Source organism: Choloepus didactylus, chromosome 17 (assembly GCF_015220235.1).
Source record: "Choloepus didactylus isolate mChoDid1 chromosome 17, mChoDid1.pri, whole genome shotgun sequence".
NCBI classification, from domain to species: domain Eukaryota; kingdom Metazoa; phylum Chordata; class Mammalia; order Pilosa; family Megalonychidae; genus Choloepus; species Choloepus didactylus.
In genome coordinates, this window is record NC_051323.1 from 22,680,802 (window position 1) to 22,705,595 (window position 24,794).

At 41.1% G+C, this 24,794-nt stretch overlaps 1 protein-coding gene across 2 annotated transcripts in view; it reads right to left on the reverse strand.

Moving 5' to 3' along the window:
• Positions 1-24,794, reverse strand: part of ANTXR1 (ANTXR cell adhesion molecule 1) — a 235,082-nt gene that overhangs the window by 146,907 nt on the left and 63,381 nt on the right. For both annotated transcript variants that reach the window (XM_037806755.1, XM_037806756.1), the window contains exons 7-9: positions 21,756-21,824; positions 20,283-20,363; positions 6,494-6,554 (exon numbers count right to left, since the gene is read on the reverse strand). In XM_037806755.1, coding sequence (XP_037662683.1) covers positions 6,494-6,554; positions 20,283-20,363; positions 21,756-21,824 — 211 coding nt within the window. The remainder of the gene's footprint in view (positions 1-6,493; positions 6,555-20,282; positions 20,364-21,755; positions 21,825-24,794) is intronic.

A 24,794-nucleotide genomic window follows, 5' to 3' on the forward strand; every position in this document is an offset into this window, starting at 1 on the left:
ACACATTGGTGTGACGTGTGTTGAGTTACTATATATGAATAATATCCTTATAAAGTAAAAACAGCTACACTTTACAATAGACCTACAAGGGAAAAACTGAATTAATTAATTAGCTAAATGTTTAGGAATATGTGCTTAAGTTTGATGGTAACTGTGCCAGTTTGAATGTATTATGTCCCCCAAAACGCCATTATCTTTGATATAATCTTGTGTGGGCAGACCTATCAGTGTTAATTAGATTGTAATTCTTTGAGTATTTCCATGGAGATGTGCCCCACCCAACTGCAGGTGATGACTCTGATTGGATAATTTCCATGGAGATATTACCCCACCCATTCAGGGTGGGTCTAAATTAAATCACTGGAGCCATATAAATGAGCTGGCGAACAGAAGGGACTCAGTGCAGCTGAAAGTGACATTTGGAAGAGGAGCTACAGCCAAGAGGGACACTTTGAAGAAAGCACAGGAGCTGCAGATGAGAGACAGTTTGAAGATGGCCGTTGAAAGCAGACTCTTGCTCCGGAGAAGCTAAGAGAGGACAAATACCCCAAGTGCAACTAAGAGTGACATTTTTGAGGAACTGAAGCCAAGAGAGGAATGTCCTGGGAGAAAGCCATTTTGAAACCAGAACTTTGGAGCAGATGCCAGCCACGTGCCTTCCCAGCTAACAGAGGTTTTCCGGACACCACTGGCCATCCTCCAGTGAAGGTACCCGATTGCTGATGTGTTACCTTGGACACTTTACGGCCTTAAGACTGTAACTGTGTAACCAAATGAACCCCCTTTTATAAAAGCCAATCCATCTCTGGTGTTTTGCATTCTGGCAGCATTAGCAAACTAGAACAGTAACTAACAGTCAATGCTCCATTTTCTTTGTTTTTGTCAGCCTTCTGTATCTACAATTTGGAGTTGGGGATACTTCTGTGTGGCATATAAAAAGAGAAAGAGAATAAGGGTCAAGGAAAAATGCAGTATTTGTGAAAGTGGATTTTCAACAGTAAATTGCTACCCAAATGGAGATTTTTGTTGGAGGAAGAATGGAATTACAGGACTAGCCTCTGGGACTCTTCCAAAATTTAATACATTTCATGAGTGTACATCAACTTCAATCCCAGGAAACTCATTTGGAGGTCACGTTTGCTGAGATGATAATAACTGATATTAATTGCATCCTCATCAGGCCAAGCCCTGTGCTCAGTGTGGTATGGGCATGATGTTATTTAAACCTCCCCACAGCCCAGGGAGGTACGAGTGAGGAAACTGATCTTAGCAAGGTCAAGTAATTTGTCTAAGATCACACAGCTAGTATCAACCAGAGTAAGAACAGGAGTCCAGTCTGCGAGGCATCAATTGCCTTGGCCTTAGATCTCAGCCACATGCTCTTACTGTCTTATGATGGATGAGTAATTTAGAGGTTGGGGCTGTGAGCTTTGAACAATTTATTTATTATATATTTTTAAATTTTAGGCAGGTTTGCCCGTTTTGCAGAAAAGCGAAGCTGGCCCTGGTGGGAAGCAAGAAATAGAAATCCAAGTAAGAGAATCCAGAGGCACTCCATGGGCCACAAAGAATGTAATTTAGGACAAAATGTTTTTTAGAAGTAAAAGGGACCTTAACAATAAGGAAATTGAGATTCGGACATGTTAAATGACTTGCCCAAGGTCTAAAGTTAGTAAGCAGCAAAACTGGGACTTGTATCCTGTACTCATTGCCTTCATTTAAACCTGCATTAACCATGGTCATAGGCATATATGGTTTTCCAGGATCCTAAATCCTATGAAAATTAAGGATTTATATATGCATGTTGATGCACACATGCAATTAAATTTAGGGACGGACTTTCTACTTCTCTTCAGAGGTCTTCCTGGCATGTGACTGATGACTCAGTTAGTTCAACGAGCTTTTTATTAAGTGTCAAGCACTGTGGAAGAATTTTATTATATCTTATGCTCAGTTATGCCTATGGAAACCATTTTTAGTTTGTGTGCCGGACATAGAAAAATCTGCCTAAATTTTTGCTGATTCAAATTTTTTTCTGCCTGATTTCTGTGACTACTTTCCTTGTTTCCCCAGAGATCAGCAGGAGAGGGTTGGGGGTGGGGGAGATTGGGAGTGAAGACTTTGGAAATTCAGGCTGCACGCCAAGCTCTCTTCTCTAACACCATGTTTTAGCATTACCAGTTCAGCTGCTGCATCCTGTATAAAAGAGACTGCCTGCATTTTGGCTTGGCCCAACCCCAGGGAGTTTAGAAGGAAAGGCAGCAGGATTCCATAATGTGGCAATGGTGGAAACCAAACGATTTAACCCACTAGGCCTGGGGAGAAGACGGAGGAAATGAGGCTGTGGGGAGCACTCCAGAGCAGAGGCGGGGGCTGCCCCCCTGCAGGGAACTCTTTCTATGTTAGTGTACACATTTGGTTTCCAGACGAGCCCAAACGTCTGACCCGGCAGCCTGGCTGGAATGTCAGCTCCTCACACATAGGAGTTATGTAACAAAACCCTGCCTGATGAATCTGCCAGCAAGTGAGATCAGGACAAACTAGAATCAGGAGATATCCATTTAACTCCATTTATCCACAAAGCCTTGAACCCAACTTTGAAAATCAGTACAGCTAAGTATTTCTAGGTAATCCCCATGTTGGGTTTCAGCTCCCTACAAACAAAACCTAGTATTGTAGGATTTAAGGGAGCAAAGATTTAATTTTCTACCTGAAATGGTCTTTGATTTCATCTTTTAGGGTATATATTCATTATGATTTTTCCTGAGGGCAGAGGCCATCATTTCTACTTCTTCTGAATGCCTGACTTGTGCCTAACCCAAGGTTGAGTCAGTCTCAGTATAAGCTTACTGAATAAATAGATGGCATGCCTTGGTACAGAAAGGGCATAAAGGGGAAGGACAAGGTGTCCCTACCAGGTTTAATTCAGTTCATTTTCTGAGGTTTGATTAGGTCACTGAATGAAAAGATACTCAACATCATTAGTCTTTAGGGAAATGCAAATCAAAAGCACAATGAGTTACCACTTCACACCCACAAGGATGGCTATAATAAAAAGGACAGACAATAACAAGTGTTGACAAAGATGGGGGAAATTGGAAGCCTTATACATTGCTGGTGGGAATATATAATGGTGTAGCCACTTTGGAAAAAAGTTTGGCAGTTCCTCAAAAAGTTAAACATGGAGTTATCTTGTGACTCAGAAATTGTACTCCTAGGTATATACCCAAGAGAAGTGGAAATGTATGTCCACACAAGAACCTGTACATGAATGTTTGTAGTAGCACTATTCATAATAGCCAAAAAGTAGAAACAATCCAAATGTCCATCAACAGACAAATGGATAAACAAAATGTGGTTGATCCACACAATCAAGTATTATTCAGCCATAAAAAGGACTGAAGTACTGATATATGCTACAACATGGATAAATGTTGAGAACACTGTTAAGTGAAAGAAGCCAGACACAAAGGAAGATATTGTTTGATTCCATTTATATGAAATGTTGAGAATAGGCAACGCTATAGAGACAGAAAGTAGATTAGTGGTTGCCAGGGGCTTGGGTGGTGGGATGGGGAGTGACTGCTAATGGGTACGGAGTTTCTTTTGGGGGTGATTAAAATATTCTGGAATAAGATAGTGGTGAAGGTTGAAAAATGTTGTGAATATACTAAAATCCACACATTGTATACTTGTAGTTGATAACCTTATTCCATTCCGTTCCCTCTTTTTCTTTCGTCGTATTTTCTTTTTCTTCTTTTCTCTTTTTGGAAATGTAAAACACAAATAATTTTGAGATACTCAGTAAATATTGCTTAGCATTCAATGTACCTGAAAATGAAATGAGATGTTTGCATATTCTGTTTATTCTGGTCATCCAAGATTTTTGGATAAATTACTGTTAGTTGCTATTTCATCTTGTGAATCAATGATATAAGCACCATGCTAAATGGCAATCATTGGCTTGGCTTGGGTACTGGAGTGACAATAGGGATTGGTGGGGACTATGGTGAACTGGAAAGAATGCACGTGTCTTCTAAAGGTTAGTTTCTGCATGAGAATCCTCCAAATATCTGGAGATGCTCTTGTGAATGCCTCAATTCTTTTGTTCCCCTCAGTGTAAATCTCTGTCGTGCCTCAGTCTTTTCTAATTCTACATGCGTCTCATTTTTATTGCTCCCAGTGCTCTTTGAGCTGACCTCTGTTTTTGCTTAATGCATGGTTTTGTAACTTGTCTGAGCACACAACTATCTCCTAGAGTGTACCGTGAGTTTTGTTGAGGTGAGGGGGCGGGGGAGTTGGAGTAAGCCCTATACATTTTTATACTCATATCTTTTCACATTGCTTGCTTGGTATATAGTAGGAACTCAATAGGAATTGAAAGAAGTAAAGAAAGAAGAAAGGGAGGGAGGGAGAGGGAAAGAGAGAGAAAGAAGGAACAAAGGAAGGAAAGAAAGAAAAGAAATAAAGAAAGAAACCAGTGAACAAATTATTTATGTGATTTTTAAATCCACCACATCTTCTCCAATGGGCATGCCTTTGTCAATGTCATTCTTAAAATGTGAGACCTGGAATTGCGGTCTGAAAACAGAATAGTAGGACTATCATCTCTCTTGACCTGGACACTCTTTGATTATTGATGCACCCCAGGATTGCGTTAGCTTTTTTTGGTCAGCAGCATTCTTGTTGGCTATCAAGATAGCAATGATAGTCCTTGTTTTTCCCCCTACCCTCTGACATGAACTGTTACTAAGTCAGGTTTCCCTAAACCTGCTTGCAGATGAAACATGATTTGAACCTGAATTCAATACTACACTGGTTCCATTACATTTCACCTTGTTATTTGCAACCCAACATATGAAGACCTGTGTTGGATCTCAGTTTGTTGCCCACATAGTGCCTTGTCTTGCTGCCTCTCCCAAGAGCTCCATTTGCTCCCAGAACCACTGCTGTGGTTGAGCTGGCTGTGAGAGCCAGCTGAGGTCACTGTCTTGGGGGAATGCAATCATCAACACCCAGGGTCCGGAGCAGAAGGGGCCTGGGTGGGGCTCCACAGCCCATAATAGAGGCTGCCCTGAGGACCAGTGAAGGGAAGTAATTCAGAGAGCAAGGGGAGGACTTGAGACAACAGTTTTTTTTTTGATGAAAGTGAATTCTACCTTCTTCACAGATCTGTCTAAGGCTCTTACATTTTAAAATGTGAGCAATCAGTTATTTCCTTGTTTTTTTCCCCCAACACAGAGTCAATTAATCCTTTTGCAGATACTCTGAACTCCATCAATGCTCTAATTTTTCTTTCAGTGACGAAACACAGAGACATGTTTTCTCATCTAGATAGATAAGATATTATCCAGCATCATGATTCCAACATTGACCCTCTATTTAATAGTTTGCTTTTGGCACAGATTATTCAGTGCATCTAATTCCTTGGAAGTTCTTTTAGCTGTTCTAAAATATAGCCAAGAATCCACAATGAAATCCTCAAGGAATGCCCTCATTTATACCAATAAAATATGTCATTAAGCATTGAATGTGCAGTGTTTGGAAAAGCCTGAATATTCTTCTTTCAATGGTTAGTGCCTTCTTAGGGTTGTATGACATATTTTCTGTTGATAAATTAATAACTGGCACTTTGTATTTTGACAGACTAGACAGGGAAAAGAGCTGGTATCAACCATGAACTCTCACAGGTAAAATATACATGCTCCTGGAAGACAGGGACTCAAGGAGAAAGTTTATCCTTCTGTATCTCCAGCGCCCAGTACAGTACTTGGTATTCAATAGGAGCTTAATAATACTTTTTAAATGAATTAAACAAGGGTGATAAGAAATCAGCCAGGAATGATTACACAAGAATAGCCAGAATGAGAGAAGTTTTAGGCAGTCTGTCACAAAATAAAGCAATAGCAAGACCCAAATGTTGATCAGTTAGAGAAAATACTGTGACTCAAAGAAGTCCAATTCGGTGTATAATTATGAATGACAAAATTATAACGACCCTTTACTTGGACAGCTGGAGTTGTCCACAATCAATTTGTGAGGACTGGTCAATTGAACAATTAAATAAGATAACTATTAATTATGGAGAAAGGCCAGTGTCAATTAAATAATTAAATGTATTAAAATTCCAGGGGTAGCCTATGATCACTAGGATCTACTACTACCTGTAGGACTGCCATGAGGAAGAAGGGTTAGACACCACTTCTTTCCAGAGGTGGGGTGTAGGTGGTGACATGTGGGGAATGAGAATTTCTATAATTCCCTCGTAATGCGGTCTATGAAAGGAGAAAGTTTGGACAAATCTTTCTAAACCTGAGAAACAACATGTTGCTTCTTTCTTTTCTTTTTTTTTCCTAGAAACAAATTTATTTAGCAACTTCCACCTCTCCTTCTACCCTCCCTGCTTGCTGCCCAGTCAATGATGTAAACTTGTGATTGGAATTCAATATAACATGAATTGTATGAGAACAAGTAGCATTTAATTTTATCTTACCTCCTGCACATATGGTGGATGGTTCAGCTGCTAAAATTTCAATGCAGGACTTCTTCAAAATCTAGGAGAAGAGGAAATTAAAAACTCAATGTACAGATTATTTTGTTAGAGCAGTTTGGGTTTTGTTTTAAATTACCAAGATGGGAAGGTTCAAGATTATTGGGGGTGGCGGGGTGGGGGGATAGGTTAACAGCTTTTTATTATCAATCACACCTTTAATGAGTCAGGTTAATGACAGATGTTTCAAAAGCCATAAGACTTAGTCATTCATTCTTCATATTTATAGAGGCAGAATATTTACAGAGCCTGTAATATGCCAGTCTTGAGTTTTGGAGAGGCTTAACAGATGGTTAGGGAAATCTGTGGGGCTCAGTCACGTGGAGAGGAGAGGGGTAGGGTAGGGTTACGGTCCAGGCCAGGGAATGGCATAAGCAAAACAGAAATACTCAGACTTCTTTAGCTGGAACAAAAGGGGCTTGAAAGGTAGGGAGAAAAAAAGACAGACAATAGAGAAAACTGGAGAAGAAGGATGGAGACGGCCAACTCTCCACAGAAGTTGCATTTTCAAATTACTCAGAGCTCCCATTTCGTGAGAAAGTCTGGAAAGCTCTTGTGTGCGAGAGGGCTTTGAAGGCTCCCCGTGTGTGTCACTCCTCAGGAAGATTCCCTGAACCCTCCTTAAATGGGAAATGTACTCTTTTTCCCAAATGAATCTTGAAGGGTCGAGTGAAGAGTCTGGCGGAACCCACGGACCACACAGGGAGTCAATAACCAAGAGCAGGGTTTCTCTGCACCATTTATGGATACCACCTCTTGTCGACTATTGATTCTGAAATTTCGGCCAAGCATTTTAAACAAGCATAGAGCACTGAGTTAATTTACCAACCAAATGTGGTATCTTTATTTGGGTCTTACTTAATTTGGAATTTGTGATGATTCAAAGAGCTGAAGGAAACCATTTCTCTATTTATGAAAGAGGCATTTATTAAAGCAACTAATGGTGGAATTACAAAATGTGAAGCCCATAAAAGAAGAAAGAATCTTTTTGCACTGCAAAACACCCATTTGCTTGCAGCAATTGATAAATTTATATATGTTGGCCTCTTTGTTCTGGCTTAAGTGATACACACACCACAAAATGAGATCATTTAAAAGATACAATAAATTACAATAGGGAAGAAAATGGATTAAAGGGAAAATAAGGGGAAGATAAAGCAAGGAGTGAGAATATCACACAAATGTATGCTGTGAAGAGCTTGTTTCCTTGCTACAAGTGGCTCATGGATTTAGTTCCAGGCTTTCTAGCAGCAATTGAAGGCATATAATAATTTACAAGATTCTCAGTCTGTGGGATAAAAATAAACCAGTTATTCAGAAAACATAATATTTACCCATTCCAGAGAGAAGTCCGGGCATCCTCATAGAAAAGCATTGGGGAAGGAAATGAACAACATTCTAAAGAAGATCTTCATCTGATGTACAGATGACAAAACATTAAAATTTATTCTTTGAAATAGATTCCCGTTCAACCAATTATTTTAGGCAACTCTATATACCTGAGAGTCATAAAAGGCAGCATTTCTTTTTTTTTTTGACAACTCCAAAATTCATATTTTCCAGCTACTATTCCTGATCTTGCTTCCCACTCAGTTTAATTTAAAGGCATTTGCATACCTTGATTTCCCGATTTGTTTTCAACTTCCTCCTAATTCTGCAGTAGGAACCAATTTGTTCCCTTTTATCAGCTTTTGCCTTACTTCCCCAGCCTCTGGCTTACCCAGCTGCCTCACCCCAAACACAGATGCAGCCGTGGGTCCTTGCCAGTCTCTAAGTTCACCCTGACGGCCACAGCGAGCATGTGCGGTGGCCTCCCCGAATTGTTCACCCTCCCACCCCTGGCTCTGAGGGCCTGGTGTCAAAACTGAGCTCCTGGTTTTCCACCCAGCTTCCCCTCGTGATCACTCTGACTAGGGAGTCTTAGACCCGACTTTATGTCCTGGGCACCTGTGTTTCCCTGCTGCCTCTTCCTCCTCTGCGTTCCTCTGTTTGACTCAGTCTTTTTGGTCTCTTAAATCTAAACCCCATTAATCATCCTGCCTTTACGTGGCCATGCCCTAAGACTGGGGCTTGCCAGGATCGGGGTGCATAGTGATTGATATCCTGCCCCACCTGAGTTCTGACGGTTGCCCCCCACTCCAATTTGCTGCCACTGGGCTCTCCCTGGCTGATGGGCCTCCTCCTCCACGAGGGCTGCCGGGAGCCAGGCAGCCACCCCCCTTCTGACATGCCCTCAAGCACAAGTCCCCACACAAGCCACATTTGAAGAAACAGAATTCACACAGATGGAGACACTTACTAAATAGCAGCATTAGAATAACACAAAGCTATGTTTCGATATTTTCAATAAAATTCCTCAGGCATTTGATGTCTCCTAATAAATCATTTTATCATTCGCAACTAAAGATTTCAAAACAGTCTAAGAAAAAAAGCCGAAGTATTGGATCTAGCCGTCCCTGTTCTCCAAACTCCAGCAAAACAGCTAATGAATTTTTCAGCCATATACCTTCCTGACTTTGAACCAACTCTAACACAGAACCATAGAATCGGTAAAGGAAACACCAGCGGATCTTTGGCCACAGAGGCACTCTAATGGGGTTTGTTATAATAAACACACACTGTCTTATTCTCTCATAGTGTCTGCAATTAGCTGATAAATCTAAGGGGCGTATGAAGGGCCAAAAAATGTCAGCCAAGTGCTGTGATTCAATCCAGTAAAAACACAGCTTTCCCAATCTTAACTTAAAACATCTGGAAGGGACACATTACAGAGAACGGAGTAAAATTTATCAACGAGAGGGATGGGTGGGATTTGTCTGGGACTGTGACTCCTATTAGCTTGAAATGTCTGGTTTCAAAAGGTAGGAAGTCACAATGGCACAGGGTGCACATGGGGGGTTTCCCTTGGTGAACTGCAGCACAGACTGCACAGGACTCAGTCTGTCTGAACTGCAAGCAGACAGCACAACAGCTTAGGGACTGGCATGGGGATGAGGGGGAGGGCTGGGTTGGAGGATCCCGCCCACCCCACCCACAGGCAGTGGTAGCCTTGGAGGAGGTGCAGACACAGGGTTGGGGAATCGCTGATGGGCCACGCCAGACAACGTACAGGGCAGCCGTCACACTCCAGGCTCCCACAGTCTGGGCTGACGTCAGAGGGGCTTCGAGGTGAGAGGATAACTGGGCCTTAGAGGAGACCACCAGAGCTGCAAGTTTGATCCATTCTGAGGGGTCAGGTTGTGTTCCTGGCCCTGCACTTAGCTGACCTATGCCCTTTGACAAATCCTTTAACTTTTATGAACCCCAATTTTGGGGGGCAGTTTACTATACTGAGTAGTGGCTTGGGAAGTAGACTCAGATTGCTTGGACCAGCTCACCCATGAGCAGTGTGACCTCAGGCAAGTTCTGTAACTTCTCTGAATCTCCGTTTCCCCATCTGTGAGGGTGGGATAACAGTAGCACCTACTGGATGAGGTTGTTGTGCTGGGAAGATTAAATGAGATAATACAGAGTGCCTGGAACTTGATAGATCCTTGTCTAGCAGTAGAAATTATTATCAAGACCTTGGGCAGTAATAGATAGAAAAATCTGGGCTCAGAATGGATTTTCTTGAACAAAAAATTTGGAAAAAAATCTTATAAACATACTGCCCATACATTTTTAAATCTCAGTGTCTTCTTCTGGAAAACAGAGATAATAAAAATAGTGATCTCAAAGGGTATATTACAATTAAATGACATAATACACATGAATGCAGAGATATTTAGATGGTACAATCAATCGATTTAGGTCACAGAATTCATATTGGACTGGAGAGTGAGGTCAAAGAGAACTGGGGAGGCTTTTGCTTTACAGGCAGTACTAGACAGATGCGATTGGTCAAAAGGCAGTTAACCACCCACATCATGAAACCAGCATGTGCCCTTTGCTACAAATAAGGCACCAAGAAACAAGCACGAAAAGATCTTCTGAAATAAGTGTGAAAGCAAAAAGGAGAGTCCTCAGGCCCCTAGACAACAAATGGATAAAAAAGACTGATCCCGTTATTAACACACACGCACACACACGCCCCCTCTGAAAGGAAATGGCCAAGTAAATAAAGACTGGTTGTTTATTGGGGAAGGAGATGGAATGGTTAGAAAAAAATTTAAGTGTGCCTATGGTAAGGGAAGGGTTCCTAACGACTCTATGAAAATACTCACCATTCATCGATTCTTGAGAATCTCTGCATAAATTGAGGACTTTTTAAAAGGGAACTTATATTTGTAGAACTCAAACACGAGTAAACAAACAAACAAACAAACAAGCAAATTCATATACAACCCGGACTGGTCCACAGTGGAGTTCACTTTATATTAAATAGCTCTTGTGACTTGACAAAGTTCCTTCGTATCTGCTGCCTTCTTGCTCTCCCAACAATGCAATGCGGTTTGTGTAAGTAGCCACATCAGTAGCAACACATTGCATGTTATATAGCTCTTTGTGGATTTCCGACGTGCTTTCCTATCTATTTTTCTCTTTGAAATCTGACCAAAAATTTCCAGGGAAGAATTATGAAGCTTGGTTCATTTTTCCAGCAAATACGATTAAGCACGAGGCCAGGGATGGGCGGTGGGATACAGCACACAGGAGGCACAGGCCTTGCCCCAGTGTGGTAGCCGCAGTAGAAATAACAGTAAAAGTAAAAGTAATAGCTGCCATCGTTTGAGGATGGCAAATATATGAGACATTCCCCTAAGAGGGATTTTTCCCTTGGGTAAAAGGTAGAAGTTTGTGTTTGGGGGTGGAGCACAGGCTCCCAACAGAAGGGCCACAGGCACTGTTAGCTCTGATGACAGAAAGCAAGATGCGTGAGTCTGGGCCATTGCCTTTAGAAGCAGGCGGGCAGCCTGGGTTAGACAGCTGGCTCACCCACGCCTTTGGGACTGTAAAGGTTGCCCCTATGAATTCCGAAACAATTTAATCTCTAATTTATTAATACAATGTTAAGAAAAAAAGATAGTCCCCTCTCCTAAGTAAATTCCACTCCACACCTTAAACAGGCACACTCACGGTTAACACTGGACATCATCCTAGGTCCATTTTCAGTCCTACAGAATCTGAATTAGAAGTAAAAGTTTATTATAGACATGCCTTTCTGGAATCCATATATGCTTTTACGTAAACTCATACATTGTACCCAATAAACATTCTAACATGTAAGAAAGACATTTTTAAGGGGTTACTGAATTTTTAAAACTAAGGCTTGCCTTCAAAACATGCAAAAGTTTTCATCTGAGGAAGGGCACCCAGCTGGCTTAGCTAAATGTTACTCTGCTCTCTGCTGGTTTCACACTCAGTGAGAGTCTGGTCTGAAGGTGTGTAGGGCATAGATGTTTCTGAAACTGAAGAAATTCACTATTTCCCCACTAAACCACTTTCTTCTTATGTTTTCAGAAGGAAAGCTCAGAGAGCTGTGAACTCCAAAGGGGTTTATTTAGTAAGATGAGCTTGTTGACCTCCCGGATATTGGTGCAGTGTGTGGCCTACCTCGGGAGCTGAATCCTGCAGCATTTCTCTGGATTTTCATCCTAATTCTGCGCTGGCTTTGCTTTACAATAGGTCCTATCAGATTCCTAGATATAGGAGCAGGAGGAGGCAGTGGTCTGAAGATTAACCGAGTGTGCCTCTCTGCAATTCTGTTGCCTCTTGAAGCTAAGGGAACTTTAAAAATTACATTTGGACCTTTAATAAGTCAACTAGGAAGAATAGCTTAGGAAAAGAAAAATGCCTGGTCCGAATGTCTGCAAAGTCTGACTCTGATTAATGCCTACTGAGGCAACCGATCTTTTTTAAAAAAGATTTTCTGTTCACAACAGAAACTATAATTGATTCTGTTTGTGCTTCATATCTAGACCTGCTAATGTGAATGGAGCCCCAAATGCCCTCTTTTATAGATACAATCTTGGAGGAGAGGGAAAGCCTAAGGGGATTTTATAAGAAACAGAGCTTTGGAACTGTCCACTTGTGTGCACTGCACGTCTTCCATGGATGACGAATGCTATACGGCCCTCTGGGCTGCTTTATAATGAACTAAATATACAAAGCATGGAGCTGGACACCATGGGAAATACAGAACTTAACATCTGCCCAGGAGGAACAGCGTGTCGCACGGCAAAGATCCAAGAGTCGAGTGAGTGGGTCTAACAATCAGTGCCACTGGGTTCCAGGCAGGGAGAGCTCCCAGTGGACGACATACCAGAGGAGAAGACAGGATTGTGCAGGGCCCTGAGGTCTGGGCAGGATTCACATGAGGCAAAGGAGGAGAAGGCGTTTCCTCTGATCACAGATAAGCCTGATTTAAGAGAAGGGCTGCTCCATAAAAAGGAACGACGTGCTGATACATGCGCAACGTGGGCGAACCTTGAAAACATTATGCTAAATACAATAAACCAGGCACAAAAGGTCAGATATTGTATGATTCCACGTCTATGAAACAGCAAGAATAAGCAAATTCACAGAGACAGAAAGTAGATTACAAGTTACCAGGGTCAGGAGGAGGAAGGAATGGAGAGTGATTGCTTACTGGGTGCAGAGTTTCTGTTTGAGTTGATGGTAAAATTTTGGTGGTGGATGGTGGCGATGGTCACACAACATTGTGAATGAAATGTAATAATGCCACTGAATCGAACACTTGAAATGGTTAAAATGGCAAATTTTACGTTGCAGATATGTTATCACAAGTTTCAAAATTAAAAAAGAAAGGTATATTTAATACTGCAGGTGGGCAAGTATTAAAGAATAAAATATATGGGATTAGAAAGCGTCAGAAGAGATTTCTCTTTATATTAGGTGCTCAGAGGAAATATGCTAGAAAATAATAGAAGAAAGTGAATGACAAGCCATGGAAAAGCCATGGAAAAGCATTCCAGACAGGGGGAAGGCCTCAGAAATGAGGAACTGCAGCAATCTCCAAGAGGCTGGAGTGGAAGTGGAAAGTGGAAAGGGTGTTGGGAGATGATTTCAGAGCATGTGGAACAAATTAAACTATGTAGGTCTTTGTAAGTAACTAAACCCCCAAATTCTAGGGATTTTCATAGCTGCAAATATAATCATTGAATTCATCCTACTTGAATTTGTCAATGATTTCTGATGGATCGTATTTGCTATAAAATGGATCTTTAAAACTATGGTACTTTACAGAGGTATTTTAATATTCTTCACAAAGAAACTATATTCTTTTCTTCAGTCTTTTGTTTAGTCTGCCAGAACATCATAGTTGAAAAAACTGAAAAGTCAATTGTGACTTTCCCCTTTCTATTCTCCATTATCCTTTTCTTTTCCTCCAGCAATCTATCCTAGTTATTTATGATTTTATTATTCTTTGTCTTCCAAATTTTACTTACTAGGAAAACTGCCATCTTTTGCAAAACTACTGAATAAATAGAGGCTTTTATAAAAAGAGGGAATACCTTTATTCAACATACAGATAATCCTTCTGCTGAAATTTCTCTTGCAGTTTTAAAAAAATCTTTTTCCTCCCCACCACTTTTATGGGGGGATTTAGCTTACATTAAGCACTATACTCTCAATCTCTGTCTTCCTGCTCTTATTAGGTCATGTCTCCAATATATGTTCTAGCTCAAAGCTGGGGTGGGGTATGTTTTTATGCCTGATACAGGGAATGAGGAGATACTGCTAAATGTATAGAGTTTCTGTTGGGGTGATGCAAAAGTTTGGGTAGTGGATGGTGATGATGATTAGCACAACACAAGGAATATAATTAATGCTATTGAACTTTACACTTAAAAATGGTTAAAATGGCAAATTGCACATTATACAAATGCTATCACAATGAATTTTTTTTTAAAGAGAGAGACGGGAAGGGCTGCTACTGGTGAAATGTGCCTCCCCATCCACTAGCCCTGGAAAGAAGATCATTAGGTCAATACGGTCAGGCACTTTCCAAGAGTAGGGGAAATGCAATGCTGATTTCGACTGGAAAGAAACCCTAGCAGGGCCCTGAAAGAGTAGGCAGGGAGGGAAGGCCTGGAAGACAAGCTTTGACTTTATTTATCGCTTTGCCTGGGCCTGGGCCAAATTAGGGGCACGTTTCTTCCACCTTCCCATGAGCGAAGGGAGAAATCAGTGCAGGATCTGGTTTTCATAAATACACTAAATTTATATACACCATGGAACAGATTTATTCCTTAGTTTCAGTGATCTTATTGGGAGAAATTCTTGCAAGTATAGTTGTGTTTGCTCAATGCCTGTTGTTACTGTTGATACGACATGCAGAAAGCTCCATGCGCTGACTCACCCTCACATTAACAGGGAGTCCAACGCAGGCTTAATTATCTATTCTGAGAAAGTGCTCCTGGATGGTGATGGTCTGGTGCCAGCAACTGGGTTCTCCTTCTCATAGACAGTGTGTCTGATTCCAGGCACTGCCCTCGATTGTCCCCAAGTGGGGGCATCTGGAAGGAGGAGCTTGAGTTGCAGTTATCAGGCCAAGTGTTGGGATTCAAAGCTGCAGACCCGTTTCAGTGTTATCTGAACCCAGCTTTCATGCAGATTCCCGTTTCACTGCCTGCAGCACTTTTGAAAAGGCAAACAAAGACCCATGAGCCTCGCTGGACTTTTGCTTCATATTTTCACTTGAGGGCTGGCACCAAATTCACCGGTTGTGGTCAGTGGAATTTAATTCCCCGAAGAAGCCACAGCAACAGAAGGCAAAGGAATAGTTTCTTCCTTACAGTTATACTGGTTTAAAGGGCTACGATCTTCCAACTATGCCCAATTTTTCTTCTAATTTCCTCAACTGTATTCTGCAAAAGTGAGTGGGGATACTGCCACAGACCTCAGGGGTGGAGGCCTGTCCAAGATTAGACAAGAAGATGCTCCTTTAAGTCCATGTCAAGTTGCCAGCTTCTCAGGGAACTTCATCCGTAGAGCAGGATGGAAATTTTTAGAGCTCTCTACCTCTGTAAGGGCCCACAGCTCCTCTGCCCCACCCTCCACCCCCCACTGTGCACCCAGGTAAGGCCATATGGGTTCTGGTCTTTGAGACAGATCTGGGTCTATTCTGGATCACTATGAACTGTGAATCGTTCCGAGCCTTAGTACCTACTTCTGTAAGGTCTACATCAAATGGTGTAGGTCTACACCAAATGGTGGCTGTGAGGATTTAATGAGCTGATGCATGTTAAATGACTTGCACAGCATCTGGCAGATAACAAGAACTCACTAAGTGGTAGTTTTTATTAATCTTCCTAAGGAAAAAGCATAGGCTTTGGAATCATGGAACTGGGTTCCAACCTGGCTTTTCCCTTAGAGCTATGTGCCCTTTAGCAGGTTCTCTAAGCTTCAGTTTCTTCATCTGTAAAATGGGGATAACCATATTTACTTCAGGTGGTTGTCAGGATTGTTAACCATTAAATGGGATAAAGGAGCAATATGGGCCCCAAAGCAAGTTCCCTACAGCTGTTGATTTCTTTCTGCCTTTTCCTCATCTCCCATGGATGAGATTCCACAATAGAAAACAAGTGAAAGCACTTTGGAAAGTCACACATTATAGAAGTCTGACACATAAGTGTTTCTTCTTTAAAGAAGAGAGGACTGAGGAACAGTTGAAAGACAGACATCAGATTGGAGGAAGCCGAGAATCTGGGTACTTGATGCATCCAGGCCCTGGATACCCAGCTTCTGGGAATCCCGTGGTGAGTCCCCTTCCCTCAGACATTTGTGTCTGTGCATCATGGAAAGGGCAGGCTCTCTGGAGCCAGACCTGGGTTCATATTCCACACTCCACCATTATAGGCGGGTTTGGACTTGGAGCAACTTATCCAACCTTCTCTCACCTCAGCTTCCTCATCTATAAAATGGGGTTAATAAGTTCTTCTTCAGAGATTGGTTGTGGAAGTGCTGGTACAAGAGAAGATGCTCAGTAAGTCCTGGTGAGTCTTCTTCAAAGGCCTGGTGATGCTAAATGACTATGAAGTCACCATCCAAAGGCTATGGATAAAATGCCACGGCCTCTAGATTTCTGAGTCTTGATTTCGAGAACGATTGCTCTATTTGCCAGATTTTGTATCTGGCTATAGTTTCCCCTTGTCTGTAGAGTAAAAGAATACCATGGCCTTCAAAGTGTTTTGTGATTTAGCCACTGCCTGCTTCTTCTCTTCATCTACTATCGTTCTCCATCTCATGTATTGCTCCTTTTTCATTTTCTCTGTTACATCATCTTAGGGCCATGCTCTCCCAGGAACATTCTATCCATGCTCTTCAATGGATGTCTCCTTTAAGTTCTTTCTCAATTCCTGTACTCTTAATCTCAGTAGTATGTTATTTCTTTTATACCATCTATCACAATTTCAATTATATATTTATTTTCTTGTTTTTATGTGCCTCTCCCACTAGACTGTAAGCTCCACTAGGAGCTTTACTTGTAACTGAATCATCAGAGTCTACCATAAAATGTTTTTGGTGAATATTGGATAAATGAAGAAATGCTCGACTTTGCATCTTGATTCAGCATTTAAAAATAAGGTCCTTATGGGCAGAGAACTTTATGAACCATTTGAGCTTATTGAAAGCTGCTCTGTAATCTTATTTTGGATAATTAAGCCCAGTCCTATTTTATTATGAGAAAATAACCAGTCACAAAACAACGTCCATGGGAACAAAGCTGGAATAGATGATTCTGATGGGAGCGGGGTGGGGGCGGGGAAAGAGAGCTCTCTTTTCAGCCTCCAAAACGGGAAATGAACCTACTTCTTAAAAATAATTAGCCAACTTCTAGGCTATAATTATTTGTCTGATTTGAGAAAGATGAGCCTTGCCATACTTGTGTCTGTTTCTCTGACCAACCAAATGAATTAACAACTGCCATAAACACGGGTTTCAAATACTGAGTCTAAACCACCGGCATAACTGCAGATAAAAGCTCACGAGAATTTTATCATTCAGCTAAAAGTTTGGAGACGTAAGTCTCAAATTATTATTTTTTTTTCCTTTTGGGGGGGACTGTTTTGCTAAATGTCTTTGGAGTTATTTCCACTTGAGGGTGGACAGAGTTTTAAAGACTTCTGGACTCATGTTGAGCTTGGGTGAGTTGCTGAGGTTGCTAAGGTTGAAACAACCAAGGACAACACAGGCTTATGTAGATAAAAATATTCTAATTATTTGTGTAGGAACCAACTCTTGGATGATGTTAGGCACACAGCTTACAAGACTTAACAGCTGTCTCTTTTTAGTGTCCAGCCATCTGAAGGCAAGATCACTACAGCAGCCTCCTGATCGGGCTGCTCCCTCTGGGTCTCCCATATCTCTCTCCTATATCCCATGGACACTGCTATCAGATTCTCTTTCTTAAATGTCACTTTTTACATGTTCAAAATGCTTCAGGGATTACCCCTGCTGATAGGTTAGAGTCAAAACCCCTTCAAAGCCCTTGTCAATCTGATTCCAACTCAATATTTAGGCTTATTTCCTATTACTCCTGCCTCCTTTACCCAAACTCTCCTACTAGACAAATAGGCATATCGTCCCCTGGATATGCTGTGCTCTTTTCCGGCCTCTGGGCAGTGGTTATGATATCTCTTCTCTGACACTATCCACCACCCTCCTCTGGTCTTTCAGGAATTCAGGTTTCCCCCCTCCTCTTCATGAACATTCCAGCCCAGAATAACCCACCTCCAAGCTTCTATAGGATTCACGATCAGCCCCAAATCCTGCTGTTAACCATGTTTTGCACCCCTTATGTTGTTGTGTTGAATGGTCACTGGAATTCTTGTTGCTTTTCTTGTCAGATATGCCACAGTGACTTCAGAAATGATTTAGAGTAGGGGTCCCTCACCTGGGCATCTATACTTGGGACCGATATTTCTCTATCCTTCCAATACTTTCTTTCCACTTTCTGCTTAAGGTAGTAATAAGGTAGTAAGGTAGTATGAGTGGGTTTGTATATTCCTCACCAACAAACCCATCCTGAATAAGATGACAGTCATTACATGTACAGCTGTACATATTTAAGCTAGGAATTCCCAACCTGAGGCAGATTATTTTTCATGGTTCTGAAAACATAAGGGCATACATAGCAACTGTCTAAAAGTACAACCAGAGCACTTATTACAAAATGCAGATTAAAGATAAGCAAATTCTGGGCTTTACTCTAAAATGACTGCAATAGAATCTTTTGGGAATAAAACCTAGGAATTGGTATTGTAAACAAGATTCCCAGGTGACTTTTTTGCATATTCAAATTAAAAAATTTAGGGCCTCATGTGATGAGGGTCATGCTTTACGTACCTGCTATGTATGTGCCTGGTAAAATACTAGGTATCTTCACTGGTGTTGTATTTTATAATCCTCACAAAAGCCTATGATGAAGTCTCACCATCAATCCCTCTTTACAAATAAGGAAATAAGTGAAATATTTTATCAGTGATAAATCCAGGATTTATTGGTGATAAGTAAGTGATTGGGCCAGCATTTAATCTCTGAGCTGACCATCTCCAAAGTTCTTACTTCTCACTCTGTTTTCCTCTCTGCTCAAGCTCCTAGCAAATATTGGGAGAGAAGGGAGTATGAAAGCAAAGCCATATTGGAGGTTTATTAGGTCTGGGGAAGAGGGAAAGATCTTTTTTTTCTTTTCCTTTGTTGGAGAAGTTATGTGCATAAAATACAGGATTCCCATATACCATATATATTCCCATGTACCACCCCACCACCAAAATCTTGCATTGGTGTGGGACATTTATTGATAACACAGAGAGGGGCAGCTCTTGAGCCCCTGGCTGACAACTCCTGCATCAAGACTCTTCCATGACATCTTAAGAGGACAGTAATCCTCTGTGCTCTGAAATTGCATCCTGGACCTCAAGTCTGGAGTTTGGTGAGCTTCCACGTGAGAAAGCTCCAGCTTCCAGCCTAGCCACAAAACCTAAATATGGAGGCCAGCACCCCTGGATGTCATTACTGACAGCTGTGGCACACACACTGTCCTGCCAGCTGAGGCTTTAAAGACCAGCCTCATCCAATACTCCAGCTGGACCAAGTGTCTGCTCTGTGTATGGAAGGCGGAGAAAGTAAGCCCTAGAAGCCAATGTCCTATTTGCTGCAGGGGAAAATGGTGACAGAAAACAATTTGTGTGTGAAGGATCATTCCATCCAGCCCAGGTTAGGATGGAAAGGAGAGATGGTGATTGTGCAGACCGTGAAGAAAGCTTCTCAACCTTGGCTGGACATTAGAATCACCTGCATCAGAGGCCCAGGCATTGGTGTTTTTTAAAGCTCCCCAGATGACTTCAGTGGGCAGCTAAAGTGGAGAACCACTGGTCTACTGTCTCCAATGGCCAAGAGATCTAGGTTGAGCCTGCAAATGCCCCAGGACAGCTCACGTTTGGCAGTGGCTGGGAAAGCTGAGTCAGCAAGTGCAAACCATCAACCCACAGCCTGTCCCATATGAGAACTGCTCCTCACTCACCCTGCCTGAAATTTGGCTCACTGCCAGAAGCAGGGCCTCCTTCACATTTTCATTTTCTATCATAGAGGAGAACTGGCCCGGGAGAAGGAGAAAAGAAATACGTGTGAGAAGTAGGAGGGAGAAGTGGGACAGGGCAGACACAGATAGTAGGGGTAGTCTCTCAAGCAGAAAAACACCAGCCTTAGAGAGATGAAATTGGGGTATTTATAGCAGAACAGGCAGCAGAAAGTGCCTGGCTTTCCAGGCTCAGGGGAAGCATCTACTCACTGAATGGATGATGCCTTGCAGGGCCTGAAAGCCGTCGTTTACTGGAAACACATGGTCCTTACTGTCTGCAATCCGGGCCAGCTGAAGACACACAACACACGCGGATATTTGTCAGCTTGAACATGGAGGATTTATGAAAGTTGCATGGGTTCGGGGGCTGCAACTACGTTTAGAAGCCTGGGGAACCTGAGGCCGCCAGTGGGCCCAGGGGCCTCACGGAGAAGCCTTCCGCGATAATGAGCTTACCAGTGGCCACGCTGGAGCAGGCCCAGGAGGGTTGGCTACAGCTTTTATATTTGTTTTAATACTTTTCTCCTCTGAAGCAGAGGTGAACTTTCCCAGCTAGATGAAAATTTGGCTATGGTTGATGTATTTATGGATTTGGGGGCAGGCCATTGGCTCAGTTTTTTCCCATTCACTCAAATTCCTTTTGGCAACTTTATTTGAATCAACCAGACTCAAGTTTCCTTTCAGAGCAACTTTAGAAATAAATTCAGGCTTTGGTGTTGGGTGAGGCCAACGAGTGGGACCCCACCTTTCACCCATCCTGCTCATTAAGGAAAGGACCCTTGAAAAAGGTTGGCTGGTCCTGCTTTGTGGAGCCGAGGACTGAGGGGAAAGCAGAAGCTGATCTGTGAGCTTTCCTGCTCCCAAATCTCTGTATAGATCTGAGATTGCCACAGTCATAGTCAGTGCCAGAGCATGTTTTTAAAAGTTACTTTTATCGTTTATTCGGATTGCAATAACACACACTCATCGTGAAAACTTTAGAAAACCCAGGAGAGTTAAAATAAAAAGAAAATAAAGTTTACTCATAATCCTTCTCTATTATTTGTAGCAATTTGAGATATAGTCTTTTACAATTTTTCTATGCAAATATATACATATTTCTGGTGAAACAGGCTCATACAATTCCTACTATTTTGCAGCCCGATTTTCTTCATTCAACAGTATATCATGAGCATTTTCCCATGCCATTAAAACAACACAAAATTATGAACCTCATTGGGGAACATTTATTTAGATTGCAGCACAATCTGCACAATTTTCTTATATGTGCTTATTCATTCTTTTTGTTCCCATGTCCAATTATTTCCAATTTTGTTTGTATTGAACATGCATTTTTAGTGAGCAAAAAGGAATGGTTGTCATTTAAATAAGAAAATCACAATGGTCAAATAAAATGGAGAGAAAACCCAAAAAGTTTTCCAAGTTAATTCCAGTCTGTGACAATTTACTGTCTACTAAGAAAGGTACCATCTGAATGATCTTGCTGAAGACCCCAGGCATCAGAAAATGGCTTCTTACACCTACAATAATTCCTTCCTGCTTAGCATTTTTGGAAAAATAAGCTGCTTAAGGGATATTTATGCTGCAGATGCACCCTTTGCACTAAACACACATTGTCTCAATTATTCCCAAGCATAATATTTCCCCAGATCTGAGGCAAACTGAGGAAATCCATGAGCATACCTGGGTTTCGTTGAAATCTTTCACTCCTACACAGTAAACGATTGCACCAAGATCTCGGGATCTGTTAGCCTGTGACAAGAAAAGAAGGGAAATTAGAGAGAGAAGCAGAGGTGAAACGTATTACCCTTGGATTTGCTGCACTAACTTCACCAGTCAGGTATTTATTGAGCACCTACTATGTGCCAGGTACTACAGTGTCTTTGAGGAGTTCATACTCTAGGGAATGTCGTGTTCTGTTGTAAGGCTTGGCAGATATGAGGGGAGAGATGAGGCTAACGGTAGACGTTGGGAAAAGACTCATAGAAGTAGAGTCTTGATGAAGAGCTTGTCAGGATGAGGGGAAGAACAGGGCAACTGCAGGCTAAGATAGGTCTTATTAAATTTTCTGGGGAAATGATGATCATTTCTATTCCTCTGGTTGATTTTTATAGACATACTTCTTTCCCTTTGTAATGGCAGTAAGGTATAAGGAAAAGAATGTGGTCTTCTGAACTGGATATGCCTCCATTTGACCCCTGGCTTTGCTTTCTAAAGTGTTTTGGGAATTACATGAGATAATGTTTGCCAAGCTCCTCACACATGGCATACAACAATGTAGATGCTCATTAACATCAGCACCTTTTGTAAATAAGGCTTTTTTCATTCTTATGGAACAAATTTCTTCCTCAGTTCCAAAAGAGGGGATTTCATAAGTCAATTATTTATTGCACTGGCCATGCTATGTCACTGTCTTGTCCCCCTGTACTTTGAACGTCATCATCCATCAAGATGAGCAATTATTCAAAACTCAAATCCTAAAATGGTCTCTCTGGACTTCAAAACCATCTGGAGAATTCTCCTTTTCATTAGCCTTCCATGAAGCTTGAGAACTTTGTGGCTATATATTTTGGAAGTTTGATTAAAGCAAACTGACACTTCATATTCTTCCTCCTGCTGAGAAGCATATAATCAATACTCATAATTCAATACGGGGAGCTACAGTACAAAAGGGCTCCCAATAAGTTGTTTATGGCCAGATGTGTCTAAACTCATGCCAGATATTCTCCAATAACAGGCCCTAGAGTTCAAAGGTAGTTTAGGCCAGCATTTTGCTCACTGGGAACTTTATCCCTGCATTCAAAAGGGTTGCAGTGTGTCTAAATGAATGGTCGAGAACACAGGCAAGTTATACTTTCTAAGCCTAGGTTTTTTCATCTGTACATCTGTAGATGTTGTTCTAAGAATTAAATTAAATAATTTATGTAAAGTACTTGAGCCTATGCACAGCATATTCTTATTTTTATTCTTATCCTACAGCTTTCTACTCTAATGTCTTCAATTTCATAAAACTCACTGTTCTTCCTGTTGGCCCCAATTTACCCCATATCATTGTTGGGCAATTTAAATTGTTAGTGCATTGGACATGCACTCTGCTTCCTCTTAATTTGCTATTTCTGGAGCTGCCTCTTTAAATTAGCATATCTATTGGTAATCGATTGATATCTCTTTTCTCTTAAGCTTTATCTTATTTTCTCCCCTCAGAATACATATCTATTGATTTAATAGTATAAGGATTTTGGCTCACATTTGAATAGGTGAATCCAAGACTTCTAGAATTACGCTACCGAGAGGGCAACATAATGAATGACATCCAGGTTTTGGCTTGATTTTAATACATGATTTAATAAAGGCTCTGATATCTGCTTTCCAGGTTCTTCTGCATTTCAGAATAAGAAAAAAAATGGAAATCTTTGGCAAATACAGTAAGTGCTTAATAATTGATAGAAAACATATAGTAGGAGCTATATGCCTATTGATTTGCATTGTGTCTTTCATTTTTTCTCTATCTTAGTACTCAAACCCATGTGTGTATAGCATTATATTTTGGGCAGGACGGAAATATTTCTTTTTCCCTTTGTGTTAGAAATATTTCCAGCTGCTTCTAGGACAAAACAAACTTTTAGACAAAGTCTAGCCCCAACCTTATCTTCAACAACTTCCGTGATTCTTTTCCTCCAGTTGGGCTTTATATGGAATTATCGAGTGGGAGAGTTCATTTTCTTTACATCTTGTGCTTTATCTTTCTTTCTCAGAAAACTTTCTTCTATTGGCATTGGCACTTCTAATATTTTTCCAAGTTAGTGTATGCCATTCCAATAATTCCTTTTTACTAATCCCTATTTTAAGCCTCTGACATACATCATCATTTCAGTATTTTCCTTATTAGGGATTTTATTTTATTTGACTGTTGTTCAGTGTCCAAATAAACTATTTCTGCCTTTCCATTTTACAGTCAGTTTCAACTTTATAATATAGAGCTGTATTATTTCCCAGATGCGCAGGGTGTATGTGTCATATTTATTGCATGTTTACCCATTTTCGAATTATCCTTTATACTAGTTGGGAGGGGATAGGGATAAATGTGTTTACCTGTGTAATTTCATTTTGTCCTCAGCTAGCAGGGGTTTCTTAGAGCTGAACATTATTACAGATAAGACCCATGGGGGCAGCAACTGTGTCTTACCTGCCTTTTTATCCCTAGGATCTAGCAGACAGCTCAGCACATGCAAAGCTTGCAACTAACGTTGAATAAATCAATGAACGAATGAATGAATAGATATACTCCATGTTTGCGGAGGAAACTGAATTTAAATTAAAGAGTAGTCAAGAGCTTGAAGTAAGCACACTGCTCTGATTAACTCCTCTCCCAGAACCAGTGTCTCCTGAGCTCCTGCCTGCCTTTTCTCCTACTGTGTTTCTTTTCCCCATGGCCTGAATGAGCCTTTGTCAATAATAAGGCTTCAAAACATTCATATGTTAACTTATTTTTTGGACCAATTATACATACAACTCAAATCTAAAACTTGAAAGGAAAGCATTTCCTACATGTAAGCATTACTTTTCAATTACTGAATAAACCTCTTTTTCTGAATCTCTTTACATAAACCAAAAACTACTTTTAGAGAATTCTTTTACTTGTTTTGAGAAGCACTTTTTGAGAACATAAGGAAAAGGAAAAAAGAAATATTGAAGAAGAAATTACAATTAACTGCCACCAAT